This window comes from Erinaceus europaeus, chromosome X (assembly GCF_950295315.1).
Source record: "Erinaceus europaeus chromosome X, mEriEur2.1, whole genome shotgun sequence".
Taxonomy (NCBI): domain Eukaryota; kingdom Metazoa; phylum Chordata; class Mammalia; order Eulipotyphla; family Erinaceidae; genus Erinaceus; species Erinaceus europaeus.
The window spans coordinates 90264206-90279322 of record NC_080185.1 but is presented as its reverse complement, the minus strand read 5'-3'; the positions used below and the strand labels follow the sequence as shown (position 1 = coordinate 90279322).

The window sequence follows — 15117 nt, the reverse complement described above, 5'->3', positions numbered from 1 at the left end:
CTGCTTCACTGCCTGTGAAGTGAGCCCTCTGCAGATGGGGAGCCGGGGGCTCGAACCAGGATCCTTGAGCCAGTCCTTACACTTTGTGCCATGTGCACTTAACCTACTATGCTACTGCCCCCGGCCCCAGTGAACTACAATTTTAACTGAGTGTCCAAAGTCCCAGGTTCAGTCCTTTACACCACCATACACCAGATCTGAGCAGTGCTCTGGCAAATGAGTGAATAAATAAATAAATAAATATTTACAAAAATAAAAGAAATAGGATTTTAAAATTTACTCAATAGCGCAGTGGTTTAGGACAAACTCAAAAATCCAATCAAGGCTTACCAAAGCACTGCTCATCTCTGGTATACGATGGTGCCAGGGGTTAAACCAGGGAGCTCTGTGGTCTCAGGCATAAAAGTCTATTGCGGGAGCCAGGCAGTAGCGCAGCGGGTTAAGTGTAGGTGGCGTAAAGCACAAGGACTGGCATAAGGATCCTGGTTTGGGCCCCTGGCTCCCCACCTGCAGGGGAGTCACTTCACAAGCGGTGAAGCAGGTCTGCAGGTGTCTATCTTTCTCTGCCCCTCTCTGTTGTCCCCTCCTCTCTCCATTTCTCTCTGTCCTATACAACAACAATGACTTCAATAACAACAACAGTAATAACTACAACAATAAAACAACAAGGGAAACAAAAGGGAATAGATAAATAAATATTAAAAACTTTATTTAAAAAAAGTCTATTGCATGGCCCCACCCACGTTAACCTCTGTCCTATCAAATAAAATAGAAGGGAGGGGGGGAAGGTCGCCTCCAGGAGTGGTGGAGTTACAGTGCTGGAGTTATAGATCTTTTCACTGCCGGCTGTCTCTCTACATATTGTCGGCAGGGCCCTCATTCCTTTCTCACCTCCCATCATCTCTGACTTTTTTTTTTTTTTTGCTTTTATTGGATCTGTCAGAGAGAAATTGAAAGAGGAGAGGAGATAGCGAGGGAGAGACAGAGAGACACCTGCAGACCGGCTTCACCACTTGTGAAGCATCCACCCTGCAGGTGGGGAGTGGGGGCTTCAACTCGGATCCTTGCGTGGCTCCTTGCACTTTGTACTGTCTGTGCTTAACCCAGGGTCCCACTGTTTCCTCTTCTGACTTTTTTTTTTTGCCTCCAGTGTTATCTCTGGGGCTCAGTGCCTACAATATGAATCCACTGCTCCTAGAGGCCATCTTTTTTTCCATTGTTGTTGCTGTTCTTGTTGTTGCCATCCCCGTTGTTGTTGATGGATAGGGCAGAGAGAAATAGAGAGAGGAGAGGAAGATAGAGAAGGGGCAAGAAAGTATATACCCTGCAGACCTGCTTCACCGCTTGTCAAGCTACCCGCTCAGCAAGTGGGGAGCCGAGGGCTTCATAAGCAGTGAAGCAGGTCTGCAGGTGTCTCTCTTCCTCTCGACATCCCCTCGCCTCTCAATTTCTCTCTGTCCTATCCAGTAAAAAATGAAAAATGGGCACCGGGATCAGTGGATTTGTAGTGCCAGCCTCAAGCCCCAGCGATAACCCTGAAGACCAAAATAATAATAATAATAATAGACAGAGGGGTGAGGTGGGAAACAATAGCTCTGAAGCTTCCTTCAGTGTCTCTAGGCTGTTCTTGAATCTGGGTCTCATATAAACTTATTTTCTTCCTGATACCCTATCAGAAAATCTACTTGTGATGTATTTTAATTTATCATCTTTTAAAACATTTCACACCTTTTTTGATCTGTTTAAGAAACGTTTGCCTACCTCATGATCATAAAAAAATTGCTCATACTTTCTTCTATAAGTTTTATAAGGTTAGGGCTAAAATTCACTTTGTGTGTTTTTTTATATATAAGAATTGATATTTATTTTTTTCTAATATGATACCTAGTTGTTTTAGAATCATTTATTGATGGGACCCTCTTGCAAACTGAATTTTATTATTTTTTAAACTTTTTTTTCCTTATCTTTATTTATTTATTGGATACAGACAGAAATCGAGAGGGAAGGGAGAAATTGAGAGGGGGAGAGACAGAGAGACACCTGCAGCACTGCTTCACCACTTGTGAAGCTTTCCCCCTGCAGGTGGGGACTGGGGGCTTGAACCTGGGTCCTTGCACATTGTAACATGTGTGCTCAACCAAGTGCGCCACCACCCAGCCCCCCAATTGAATTTTCTAAGTATATTTATTAAAATCAACTGACCCTATGCCTGTGAACCTCTGTTTGGACTCTGTTCTGTATATATTTGTCTTAAAATGTAGGTTTTATGGGCCATTAAAGTAGCTCACTTGGATAGTATGCTTCTTTGCCATGCGTGTGACCCAGGTTCAAGCCTGGCCTCCACTGCAGTGAAGGAAAATTTGGTGTTGCTCTCTCTGCCTCGGTGTCTCTATCAAAAAACACATAGGTTTTATGATTATTCAGTTATTATTCAATTATGGTGAGGGCAACCAATCCAGATCTGCCCCTATTAAAAAAGTAGCTTATGGACCAGGTGGTGGTGCACCTGATTGAGCGCACATGTTGCAATGAGCAAGGACCCGGGTTCAAGCCCCCAGGCCCCATCTGCATGAGGAAAGCTTTGCAAGTATTGAAGTAGGGCTGCAGGTGTCTCTCAGTCTCCCTCTCTATCACTCCCTTCCCTCTTGATTTCTGGCTGTCTCTATCCAATAAATAAATAAATAAAGATTTTTTAAAAACTAGCATATGGGGAGTCAGGCTGAAGCGCAGCGGGTTAAGCGCAGGTGGCGCAAAGCACAAGGACCGGCATAAGGATCCCGGTTCGAACCCCGGCTCCCCACCTGCAGGGGAGTCGCTTCACAGGTGGTGAAGCAGGTCTGCAGGTGTCTATCTTTCTCTCCCCCTCTCTGTCTTCCCCTCCTCTCTCCATTTCTCTCTGTCTTATCCAACAACGACAACAACAATAACTACAACAATTAAAAAAACAACAAGGGCAACAAAAGGGAATAAATAAATAAAATAAATATTTAAGAAAAAAAAACTAGCATATGACTCTATGAAAACTTTGGTGGTTATTAAAGAGAATTGTGAGGAGAGGATAGAGAAAGGAATAGGAAGATTTCGGTTGGTGGGATGGCATGAGATCTTTGATAGTGACTAAAAGAGCTACGTGGACACTCGTGTGTGCACACAAACACACACACTTTTTTCTCCTTTTTATAATGATTTAATTTCATGTAAACAAAATGTGTTATTAGTATTGAATTTAGAGGGCATCAGCATACATGTATACTTTTTAATCTTCTGTGATCAATTCTTTGTGTCAATTTTCCTTTCTTCTTTCCATTCAGATGAGAAATTTGAGTTTAAGACAACCCAGAAAATAATTTCTGGAACAGCTACACTGCATAGTGAAATGGAGGGTAAAGATACAAGAAGGAATGATGACTCATTGCATTCCATCTTAAAAGAACTGTGGCAAGATGCTGAACAGATCAGATATCAGAAAGAACCGAACAAGCCTCTGAGCCCTGGTGTTTCTGTCAATAAGAAAACTCTGACTCCAGGATGGGTTGGTGAAAATAGAAACAGAGGGAAATGTGCTTACCCAAGCTCAAGTCCAGTTCCTTCACAGAAAAGACCCCAGCAACAAGACTCATTTGGAAAGAATGTCAGTTTTCACTTTCATATCCCCAATAAAAATAATGCACCAGAAACCTTCGATGACATTCTTGGCTGTGACCATGTTTTCACCCAGAAATCATCTCATATGAACCATGAAAATCCACACACACGAGTGAAATTCCATGGAAGTAATCAATATGAAAAAATCCTCAACCTCCCAAACACACTGAGTCCTAATCTAACATTTCCTGTTGGGAAGACAACAAATACATGTGACAAATTCGGGAAGCTGTTCACCCAGAAGCCACGCCTCTTCGCACCTCAGCGAATGCACACAACAGGAAAACCTCACGAACTTAGCAAATGTGTTTTTACACAGAAGCCACTACTCAGTATATATGTGAGAGTTCATCAGAATGAAAAGCTCTATGTTTGCACTGAATGTGGGAAAGCATTCCTCCAGAATTCAGACTTAACGACACATGAGAAAATTCATACTCGAGAGAAGCCCTACAAATGCAGTGAGTGTGAGAAATCATTTTTCCAGGTGTCCTCACTACTTAGGCATCAGACAATTCATACTGGAGAAAAACTCTACGAATGCAGTGAATGTGGAAAAGGGTTCTCTCTGAATTCAGCCCTCAACATCCATCAGAAAATTCACACTGGTGAGCGACAGCACAAATGCAGTGAGTGTGGGAAAGCTTTTACCCAAAAATCAACACTCAGGATGCATCAGAGAATTCACAGTGGAGAGAGATCCTATATTTGCACTGCATGTGGACAGGCCTTCATCCAGAAAGCACACTTGATCGCACATCAAAGAATTCATACTGGTGAGAAGCCTTATGAATGCAGTGACTGTGGGAAGTCTTTCCCTTCTAAGTCACAACTCCAGATGCATAAGCGAATTCACACAGGAGAGAAACCCTATATGTGCACTGAATGTGGGAAGGCCTTCACCAATAGGTCAAATCTCAATACTCATCAGAAATCTCATACTGGAGAGAAGTCTTACATATGTGCTGAATGTGGGAAGGCCTTCACTGACAGGTCAAATTTCAATAAACACCAGACAATTCACACTGGAGAGAAACCATACGTTTGTGCTGATTGTGGGAGGGCCTTCATCCACAAGTCAGAGTTAATTACGCATCAAAGAATTCATACCACAGAGAAGCCTTACAAGTGTTCTGACTGTGAAAAATCCTTCTCCAAGAAACCACATCTCAAAGTACATCAGCGAATCCACACAGGAGAAAAACCCTATATCTGTGCAGAATGTGGAAAAGCCTTCACTGATAGGTCAAATTTCAATAAGCACCAGACAATTCATACCGGAGATAAGCCCTATAAATGCAGTGACTGTGGAAAGGGTTTCACTCAGAAATCAGTTCTCAGTATGCATCGCAACATTCACACATGAAAATAAGCTGGTTGTTTCTTGACAACAAGAAGGTCCTGTCATAGGACTTAGGGCTCAGTATAGATTCTAAAACCCATCCAAGTTAGATTCTAGATGAACACAGTGTCATAGAAGAAACATTTATCAGGCTATATCACCTGACTGGCATCACACTTATTAGAAGGCATAATGTGACCAATTTCCTTATAGAATGGAGTGTGCAAAATTGTGTCATTGGTAGACATGTTTGCAACTACACTAAGTAATTTAAATTGCCGGCAAAATGATGTCCTTGATGTGTAGACCTGTTCTTGGCTCCATAGAGTGTTTGTGGCAGAGCTAAATGCACAACCGTAGGAAGAGTATAATTGAAATGGGTTTGTGGTCGTTGTTGTTTTATGGATGCGATGTAACTGTGTCTATCAGTTTTTCATGTTAACTATTTCTCCTTTCCTCAGCTGAATCTATAGTTTAATTTTTAAGATTTATTTATTTTTTTTTTTGGGGGGGGCAGGGGCAGGCCAGAGCATGGCTTGGTTTTGCTTTATGTTGGGGCCAGGAATTGAATCTGGAACCTTTGGGGCCTCAGGCATACAAACCTATGCTCTAGCAAGGTAAGCTATCTCCTTGGCCCTGAACCCATCACTTTCTTTTTAATTGTTTTATTCATTCCCTTTTGTTGCCCCTGTTGGTTTATTGTTGTGGTTATTATTGTTGTTGTTCTTGATGTCGTCGTTGTTGGATGGGACAGAGAGAAATGGAGAGAGGAGGGGAAGACAGAGAAGGGGAGAGAGAAAGACAGACACCTGCAGACCTGCTTCACCACCTGTGAAGTGACTCCGCAGCAGGTGGGGAGCCGGGGGCTCAAACCGGGATCCTTCCGCCGGTCCTTGAGCTTCACGCCATATGCACTTAACCCGCTGCACTACCACCCGGCTCCCTGAACCCATCATTTTGAAGTCATTGTTGTTTTTTATGTATGTACTTCTGCACTAGTTTTACACAAACACGTGGGTATAATTCTATCATTCCTTTTGATTTCAATGATGTTATATTCCTGGTTTCAATAATGTCATGTTCCTTTTTCTTTTTCTTTTTTTTTTTTTTCTATTTTTTCTTTGTGGCACATTGCAAAATAGCCACAGGTTCTCCACACTGTTTTGTGTATACTCCTTTGCAGTCATGTTACTCTGTTGTTTCTCTTGTTAAGATGTAGAGTCAAGTCTCTGTTCTGACTCTAAGTTTGGCTTTGTAACTTCCTTTAGCCAATGTACATTAGCACAAAGGCTCTGGAAGAGGCTATGGGAAGTATGAAAATCTTTCTATGAAGCTGACCCTTTTCGTACTGTTCTTTGGGATGCTAAGGTCTTCAGATGAAAAGGATCAGATTACCCAGCTGAGAGATGAGACACTATCATGGAGCAGAGGTGAGCCATCCCAGCTGAGGCCCTTAGACCAACTCCACACATAGGGTTGGGGCCCTCCTTAACTTCTGGCACTAGTCAAACTGGCCAGACAAGAAGAGCCATATCCGTTACCCCAGCCAGGGTAGAATTGTGAGATAAATAAAATGCTTATCGTTTTAAGCTGCTAAGTGTGTGTGTGGGGGTATTCGTTTGTTATACAAGGTCAAAGTGATATCTAAAAGTGAATGGGTGAGGGTACTGTACGAAAATAATAAAAGACATGTGACATTTGACCTGGGTGACAGGTCTCCACCTAGAAAACTCTAAAGAAAGGCTGGGAATGATAGCAGATACTATTACTTAGTAAGGAGGAAAACAGCCAAAACTACTACCATGCCCCGAGGAAGATAGAGACTATAGAAAATGCACATATGGCTGTCACTAAGGAGAATGCCAGAAGAATGTTTGATCCTTCTAGCTGTATATGATAAAGCATAGGAAACAGTGCTCTGGGAGGTAGTGCAGTGGCTAAGGCATGAGGTCCTGAGTCCAATCCTCAGCAGTACATGTACCAGAGTGATGTCTGGTTCTTTCTCCTATCTTTCTCAATAAATAAAAAAAAAATATTTTAAAGCATAGGAAACAGAGGCAAGAGGTAAAATAATAACTGGTCCATTTGTTAGTAGGATACCAGGACTTGCAAAGATGGTAAATAACTGTATCACAATTCCAGTCTCTCTAGCTGTCAAAATAGTTTCAAGGTGAAAAAGTATGGTCAGGGTAAAGAACAAATGAGGGGTATGGCTTTCAGATCTTTTGTTTAAGATGGTGCTTGACAGAACCTCTCAGTTAAGCTGTTTGGCTTCTAAAAGACTTTATAACATTGTTCCTGCAGTCTAACAATATTGCTCAAAGTAGAAGGGGTCTATGGGTAGCTCTAAACCAGAGTCATAGGAAATGTGTAAAGTTTCTTTTATAAGAGTTTCATGAGTGAAACTACTCACATGATGGGACTGAAATACTTCAAGATGAAAATGGCCGTTGGACTCCCCTCTTGAACTTCGATGAACCCAGCTGAGGAAATTGCTTAGCTGCCAACATGGACCATTTCTTTTCTTTTTTTTTTCTTTTTTTAATTTATTTAATAAAGGAAACATTAACAAAACCATAGGATAAGAGGGGTACATTTCCACACAATTCCCACCACCAGAACTCTGTATCCCATCCCCTCCCCTGATAGCTTTCCTATTCTTTATCCCTCTGGGAGTATGGACCCAAGGTCATTGTGGGATGCAGAAGGTGGAAGGTCTGGTTTCTTTAATTGCTTCTCCACTGAACATGGGTGTTGACTGGTCGATCCATACTCCCAGTATGGGTCGACCACCATGGACCATTTCTTAGAGAGAAGAAAAACATCTCAGAAGGCCTAAAGAGTAAAATGGACAAGGGAGCCATTCCCAAATAGAACTATGACAGTGTGTGTGTTCATTCAGCTCACAGGTCTTAGGACTAGGAAACTGAGAAACCGCACCGAGGGAGCTTCAGGCATATGTGTACTTGATACAGAAGACTTCCTGAATGTGAACTTGAAGGCATAATTTGGAATGAGACATTTGGAAGTCTCGGAATTGGGGGACAATATATTTTGCATGGCATGTCAGTGTAAATAATTTATGACCAGAAGACAAACTGTGCTAGATAGAAAGGTGCTACAATTTTTTCTTGTCCTTTTTCAATAGTTTCTCTAACTCAGCATCAACTTGGTAGATTCTCCTGCCTCTGTCAGGTCTACCACTAAGCCTATTGTAGGCATTCTTCATCTCAATTGTTTCATTTTACTTATGTCTAATATTTCCACTTGTTTTCATGTTTTTCATGTTTCTACAGAAACTCCCCATTTGCTCATGTCCATTGTTGCCATTTTCCATTATGCCCTTGTATGTATCAGTGTTATTTTCAATTCCCTGTCTGATGGTTCAAGAAACTGGGTCAACTGAGTCTGGGCCTGTTGATTGCTTTGTCTCTTGACAGTAGCTTGCTTTCCCTTGGTTTGTAGATGTATCACTGCAGACATAGTCATCTTTTCTTCTGTGTCTTCATATTGTATATCTGTCTATCTGTATGTTTGTCTGCCTAAAATCCCCTTCTGGTAATGATAGTAGACATGTTGAGTTAGGCCCAACCAAATGACCCCGTTTCTATTTGTTTAGTTTTGTTCAGACTATTTCCAAGTATATTCACATTCTGAGGCACCAGGAGTTGTTAGGACTTCCTATATAACTCGGTGTGACTTTCATTCAACACATAAGAAGATGTTAATCTGTGTAATTATGGAGAACACTTAGAATGATGCACGGGGGGGAATCTTAATGAAGGTTAGATAGCCCTCACTTAATGTGTCTACATAGAACCCCTTTGTGCTTCGATGAAACCTGGGAGTTTGTTCGTGGTATCTTCACTTCATTCAACTACCTGAAGGAAATGAGTGGAATAGTAGGGAACGCAGATCTAGGACCAAGACTTGTGCCACCACCATTTGAGGATGAGGTCAAGAAGACTTGACTTCTATCTCTAGAAGGTAGTGGGAAGGCGCACAAGAGAAATATAATTCAGACTGGAAGTCATGCCATACATGGCTGGAAACCAGACTCGAATTTTGTAACCATTACCTTTGATGAGTATTGTTTTGGAAGTGAATTCAACCTGAAGTCAACTTGACAATACTGAAGGAATTTCTGAAGTGGGGCAGACTTTTTTCTAATAGGAAATAGACTTTTTTCTAATAGGAAACGTGTGTGTGTGTGTGTGTGTGTGTGTGTGTGTGTGTGTGTGTGTAATTCAATGTCTGGTTTTATTGTTATTGTTTGGATTATACTGAGATGCATTTTCAAGAATCCTAATTGACTCTGGGACAGAGTTGGCCAAGAAGTAGAACTTGTATGAAATTTGAGAGACCAAAGTGAAGGGGCCTCCATTACTCTCAAAGTCCAGCAAAAGAGAGACACAGGAGCCTATTGTTGGCTCGCATGGTAAAACGTACGTGTTTCCATGCGTGCAAACCTGAGTTCAAATCCCCAGCCCCTGGCTGGCAGTGTTGGGGGGGGGGCACTTCACAAATGATGAAGCAGTGTTACAGAAGTATCTCCTTTTTTCTCTTTCTGTATCTCCCTCTCTCCATTTTTCACATCTTAAAAAAAAATGAAAAGAAAATATGGCCACTATGATCAGTGGTGTCATACAGGCACAGAGCCCCAGTGATAATCCTGCTGGCAAAAATGAGAGATACTTACCTGAAAAATGTTGCCTCTTCCTAGTACTGCCGTGTTATATTCAGCATTTAGTTGCATCTCCAACAGTGTTGAGTAACAGTGGTCCCAGGCCTCCCCACAGATACTTGATTGTAGATCTACACAGGCAACCTGTTTTCAGCCACTTGTCTGTCTGCTTCTCAGTCACAGTCTTACCTCAGCAACTGACTGTGCCTGGCCTCCCAGACTTCCTGGCAGACTCTCACTTAGGTCTGCCCAATGCCAGTGTAGCAATAGTTTAGTGATTCCACCAATCTTCCAACTCCTATGACATACCTTGCCTCTCCCCCAGCTACCTTCACAGTTGTGTATGACCTAACTGATATTTTTAAATCCCTCATTCTGTAGTATAAAACATATTCTTTCCTGGGAGTCAGGCGGTAGCACAGTGGTTTAGTGCACGTGGCGCTAAGCACAAGGACTGGCGTAAGGATGCCGGTTCGAGTCCCCAGCTCCCCACCTGCATGGAAGTCGCTTCACAGGCGGTGAAGCAGATCTGCAGGTATCACACACACACACACACACACACACACACACACACACACACACACACACACACACACAGAACTTATTCTTTCCTGATTGAACTCTGTTAGAGTTACACATTCTTTGGCTGAAATATCTTCTAAAATCCACTGAGAAATCTTTGCCTACTTGGTTCTCTTCTTCTTTGTCATTTCTTGATGTATATTTCTTATTGATGTTGGAAGTTAAAGATCTTGTTTGTTTGTTTTTTTTTCCTTTCTTGGATATACTTGTTTCGTGATTCATTTGCATTGTTAAATGTTCCTGTGTTCATTTTTATTGCTAAATGGCGTTTCACTTACGGAAACATGACATTTGTTGATCCATGTAGGTGTTGGTGGAAAAATCAGTGTTATTTACCAGTTTAGGACTGTTACAAATAAAACTGATGTGAACCTTTGTATACCAGTCCTTGTATGGATGAAGCTTTTCTTTTTCTTGGGTGTGATCATATGGTGAGTATGGGTATATGTTAAGCTATTTAAGAAAATGCCAAACTGTTTTCCAAGTGGGCTGCTGTTTTTACATTCCCACTTACAGCATAGAAACATTTCGATTCTCAGCCCTGGCTTAAGTTGATGCCTGCCAGGGATTGAACCTGGGACCTCTGCGTTCTCAGACGTACACTTGGTGCTCTAACAAACTGAGCTATCTCTCTGACCCCTTAGATTACTGGGGCTTTAATTTATACATTCCTAATAACCAGTGCTGTTAACATCTTGTGCTTATTTGCCATCTTGGTTAATAGATCTTTGAGAACATTTTTATTTTACTTTTATATTTATTTATTTATTTTCCCTTTCGTTGCCCTTGTTTTTTTATTGTTGTAGTTACTATTGCTGTTGTTAATTTCATTGTTGTTGAATAGGAAAGAGAGAAATGGAGAGAGGAGGGGAAGACAGAGGGGGAGAGAAAGACAGACACCTGCAGACCTGCTTCACCGCCTGTGAACCGACTCCCCTGCAAGTGGGGAACCAGGGGCTCGAACTGGGATCCTTACGCTGGGCCTTATGCTTTGTGCCATGTGCGCTTAACCTGCTGTGCTACATCCCAACTCCCCTTTGAAAACATTTTACCCACATGAAAACAGGGTTCTTTGTCTCACTGAGTTATAAGAGATTTTCTATTGTCAATATATCCTTGATATATGTCCTTAGTTGGATATGTGTGTGTGTCTGTGTGTGTGTATATGTATATGTATATGTATATGTATATATATATATATATATATATATATATATATATATATATATGGTTTTCTTCCAGGTTTACATTTTCATTTAAATAAAAGAAGAGGCCTGAGGGGATAGCAATGGTTCTGCAGAACAATGGTTCTGCAAAAGACTTCCATGCCTGAGGCTCAGAGGTCCCAGGTTCAATCCCCAGCACCACTGTAAGCCCGAGGTGAGCAGTGCTTTGGTCTCTCCCTCTGTATTTTTCTCTCTGTGTTTCATTACAATATTTTTTAAAAAATAAATAACAAAAGAGAAAAAAGTATTAAACTTAAAATATATATTTATTTGAGAGAGAGAGATTAAGGCTGAGACCATAGCACTGCTCAGTTATAGCTTATGATAGTGCTGGGGATCGAACCTGAGACATCAGAGCTTCAGACATGCAAGTCTTTTGCAGAAATTTGATGCTGATTTAACTCTTAATAAGTCATTTATGTTTTCTAGTCCAGAGAGAAAGAGGTGTGCTGGGGGGGGGGGAGATACCACAGCGCTGCAGCTTCCTCTAATGCAGTGGGGGCCAGACTGGAACTCAGTTGAGAGCGTGACAAAGCAGCGCATTGTCCAGTGAACAACTTTGCCCCCCACCCCCGCCAAGTCACTGAGATTTGATCCTGTATTTCATCTAGAACTCCCTCAGCGGGGGGCGGGGGGGGAGACTGTTTCTATGAGTCCTTTGGGTGGATCTGTGCCTCACCCCAGTGGACATTTGTTCCCAGTGGCAGGATTCAGGCCCTACTTGCCGCCTTCCTGCTACTGCATAATTAAGGGGGGGGGGTTAGTGGCCCTTCTAGGACTTAGTGGCCACACACCCCAATAGAAGTTTAGTGCCACCCACCCCCAGCTCCGGACACCAATGCCCCGATTCTGAGGGTGCTGTGCATATAGAGATCATCTAGGCCCCACCAGAAAACAGCCTTCCCCTACACAAACTTCCCCAACTTGTAACTCCCACACAACCTTACCCCCTGCAATTAGCTTCCCCTCTTCACACACACACACACACACACACACACACACACACACACACACACACAGAGCCTACCCTGCACACACAACATCCACCCCCTGCAAACAGCTCCTCTGTACACAGGCACCCCAGCATACAACCTCCCCCTTACACACAGCCTTTCCTCTGCAAACAGCCTCCCCTGCACATGGCCTCTCCTGCATATAGCCCGGCTCTCCACACACCTTAGCCTTGCCCCGAACGGACTCCACTCTATACACTGTCTCCCCCCTGCACACAGCCTCCCCCTGCACAAAGCTCCCCTGCACGCAGCCTTCTCTCTGCATGCAGCCTCTCCCCTGCACATAGCTCCCCTGCTTTGCAGCCTTCCCTCTGCACACAGCCTCTCCCCTGCACACAGTATCAGCATTGGATTTATATGCTTGAAGCTCCAAGTTCAGTCCCCAGCCACACTTGTGGCAAGATGACACCTTAGATTCCTTCTCTCTGTGCTTCTCATGTGAAACTCTTATCTCTCTTATGTAATTTTTTTCCAAAAATATTTTATGTGTTTATTTCTTCGACAGAGACAGACAGAAATCAAGAGGGACGAGGAAGACAAAGACGGAGACAGAAGAATGATGCTTTCCCCCTGCAGGTGGGGACCAAGCACAAGGACCGGCAGAAGGATCCCAGTTCAAGCCTCCAGTTCCCCACCTATATGGGAGTCGCTTCACAGGCAGTGAAGCAGGTCTGCGGGTGTCTGTCTCTCTTCCTCTCTAAATCCCCCTTCTCTCTCAATTTCTCTCTGTCTATATCCAGTAACAAATAAACAAATAAATAATTAATTAATTAAAATAGAATAAAAAGTTTTTAAAAAAAATAATTATCTTTTGGGGAGTCAGGCTGTAGCGCAGCGGGTTAAGCGCAGGTGGCGCAAAGCACAAGGACCAGGGATCCCGGTTCGAAGCCCGGCTCCCCACCTGCAGGGGAGTCGCTTCACAGGCGGTGAAGCAGGTCTGCAGGTGTCTATCTTTCTCTCCTCCTCTCTGTCTTCCCCTCCTCTCTCCATTTCTCTCTGTCCTATCCAACAACAACAACAACAATAATAACTACAACAATAAAACAACAAGGGCAACAAAAGGGAATAAATAAATAAAATAAATATTTTAAAAAATAATATTTATCTTTTAAAATTAGGTACTATGAGCTTTTGAGTTGCTGAATCTTAATCTGTAGTAAGGAAAAAACCCTTAGGGGTCAGTGCACACCAGAGGTCATCTTTAATTGTTTTGTATTTATTTATTTATTCCCTTTTGTTGCCCTTGTTGTTTTATTGTTGTAGTTATTATTGTTGTTGTTACTGATGTTGTTGTTGTTGGATAGGACAGAGAGAAATGGAGAGATGAAGAGAAGACAAAGAAGGGGAGATAAAGATAGACACCTGCAGACCTACTTCACCGCCTGTGAAGCGACTCCCCTGCAGGTGGGGAGCCAGGAGCTCGAACCGGGAGCCTTCCAACGGTCCTTGCGCTTTGCGCCACATGCGCTCAACCCGCTGTGCTACCGCCCAACTCCCCCAGAGGTCATCTTTGATCCTTTTATATACCAGATGATGGCACAGTCTACCCTATTAGATCTTTGGGAATTCTAGCACAAGGACTGAAAGGCTCAGTTTCAGGGGGGCGGGTGGTGATACACCCAGTTAAGTGCACCTATTACCATGTGAAGGGGCAGAGGAAGGACTCAGGTTTGAGCCCCCACTCCCCATCTGCAACAGGGATGCTTCACAAGTGGTGAATCAGGTCTGCAGGTGTCTGTTTCTCTCCCACTCTGTCTCCCACCTCCCCTCTAAATTTCTGTCTCTCCTAGCAAATAAAAAAAAAGATGATGATGATGAAGAAAAAGGAGCAGGAGGAAGAGAGAAAAAATTTAAAAAGGTCACTGTTGAGAGCAGTGAATTCATAATGCCAGCACCGAGCCCCAGCCATAACCCTGGGGGAAGAAGAGGAGGAGGAGGGGGAGGGGGAGGAGGAGGAGGAGGAGAGGAAGAAGAAGAAGAAGAAGGAGAAGGAGAAGAAGAAGAGGGAGGAGGAGGAGGAGGAGAAAGGAAGCAAGAGAAAAAAGGCAGTTTTTCATGTAGAGACAGCCCCATCCCTGCTCCTGGTACCTGCAGTTACAGCCCTAAGCCCAGGACTAGAGAATCAAAGAGGAAAGAACACTGCTGAGATGAAAAAGTTGTCATCTGTTTGAAAGGATGAGCCACACTGCAACAGGCAGCTGCTTTGAGTTGACACCTTGGTCCCCTGACTTACCTAATGTCGTTCAATTATTTTTCCCCCCAGACCACTGTTCAGTTCTGCCTTCTGATGGTGCTGGTGATTGAAACTGGGACCTCAGAGCCTCAGGCAGGAAAGCCTCTTAGCAGAACTGCTATTCTGCCTCCCTACCCCTTGCCAGCCAATTATACATCACTTAAAAAGACAGGGGGAAAAAGACAGAGGGGGTGGACAGTGGCACACTTTACTATGTATAAGGACCCAGGTTCGAGTCCCCACTCCTCAGGTGCAAGGGGGAAGCATCATAAGTTGTGAAGCAAGTGCTATAGGTGTCTCTGTCTTTCTCCCTCTTCCATTCCTTTTCCTTTCTTTCTTTCTTTCTTTCTTTCTTCCTTTTTAAAATATTTATTTATTTATTTTCCCTTTTG

The 15117-nt window shown here is 43.0% G+C and overlaps 1 protein-coding gene across 1 annotated transcript in view; it reads left to right on the top strand.

Moving 5' to 3' along the window:
* Positions 1–6576, top strand: part of LOC103119169 (zinc finger protein 81-like) — a 39360-nt gene extending 32784 nt beyond the window's left edge. The window contains exon 5 of the mRNA XM_016190953.2: positions 3312–6576. Coding sequence (XP_016046439.1) covers positions 3312–5011 — 1700 coding nt within the window. The 3' untranslated portion in view covers positions 5012–6576. The remainder of the gene's footprint in view (positions 1–3311) is intronic.
* The last annotated feature ends 8541 nt before the right edge of the window (positions 6577–15117 follow it).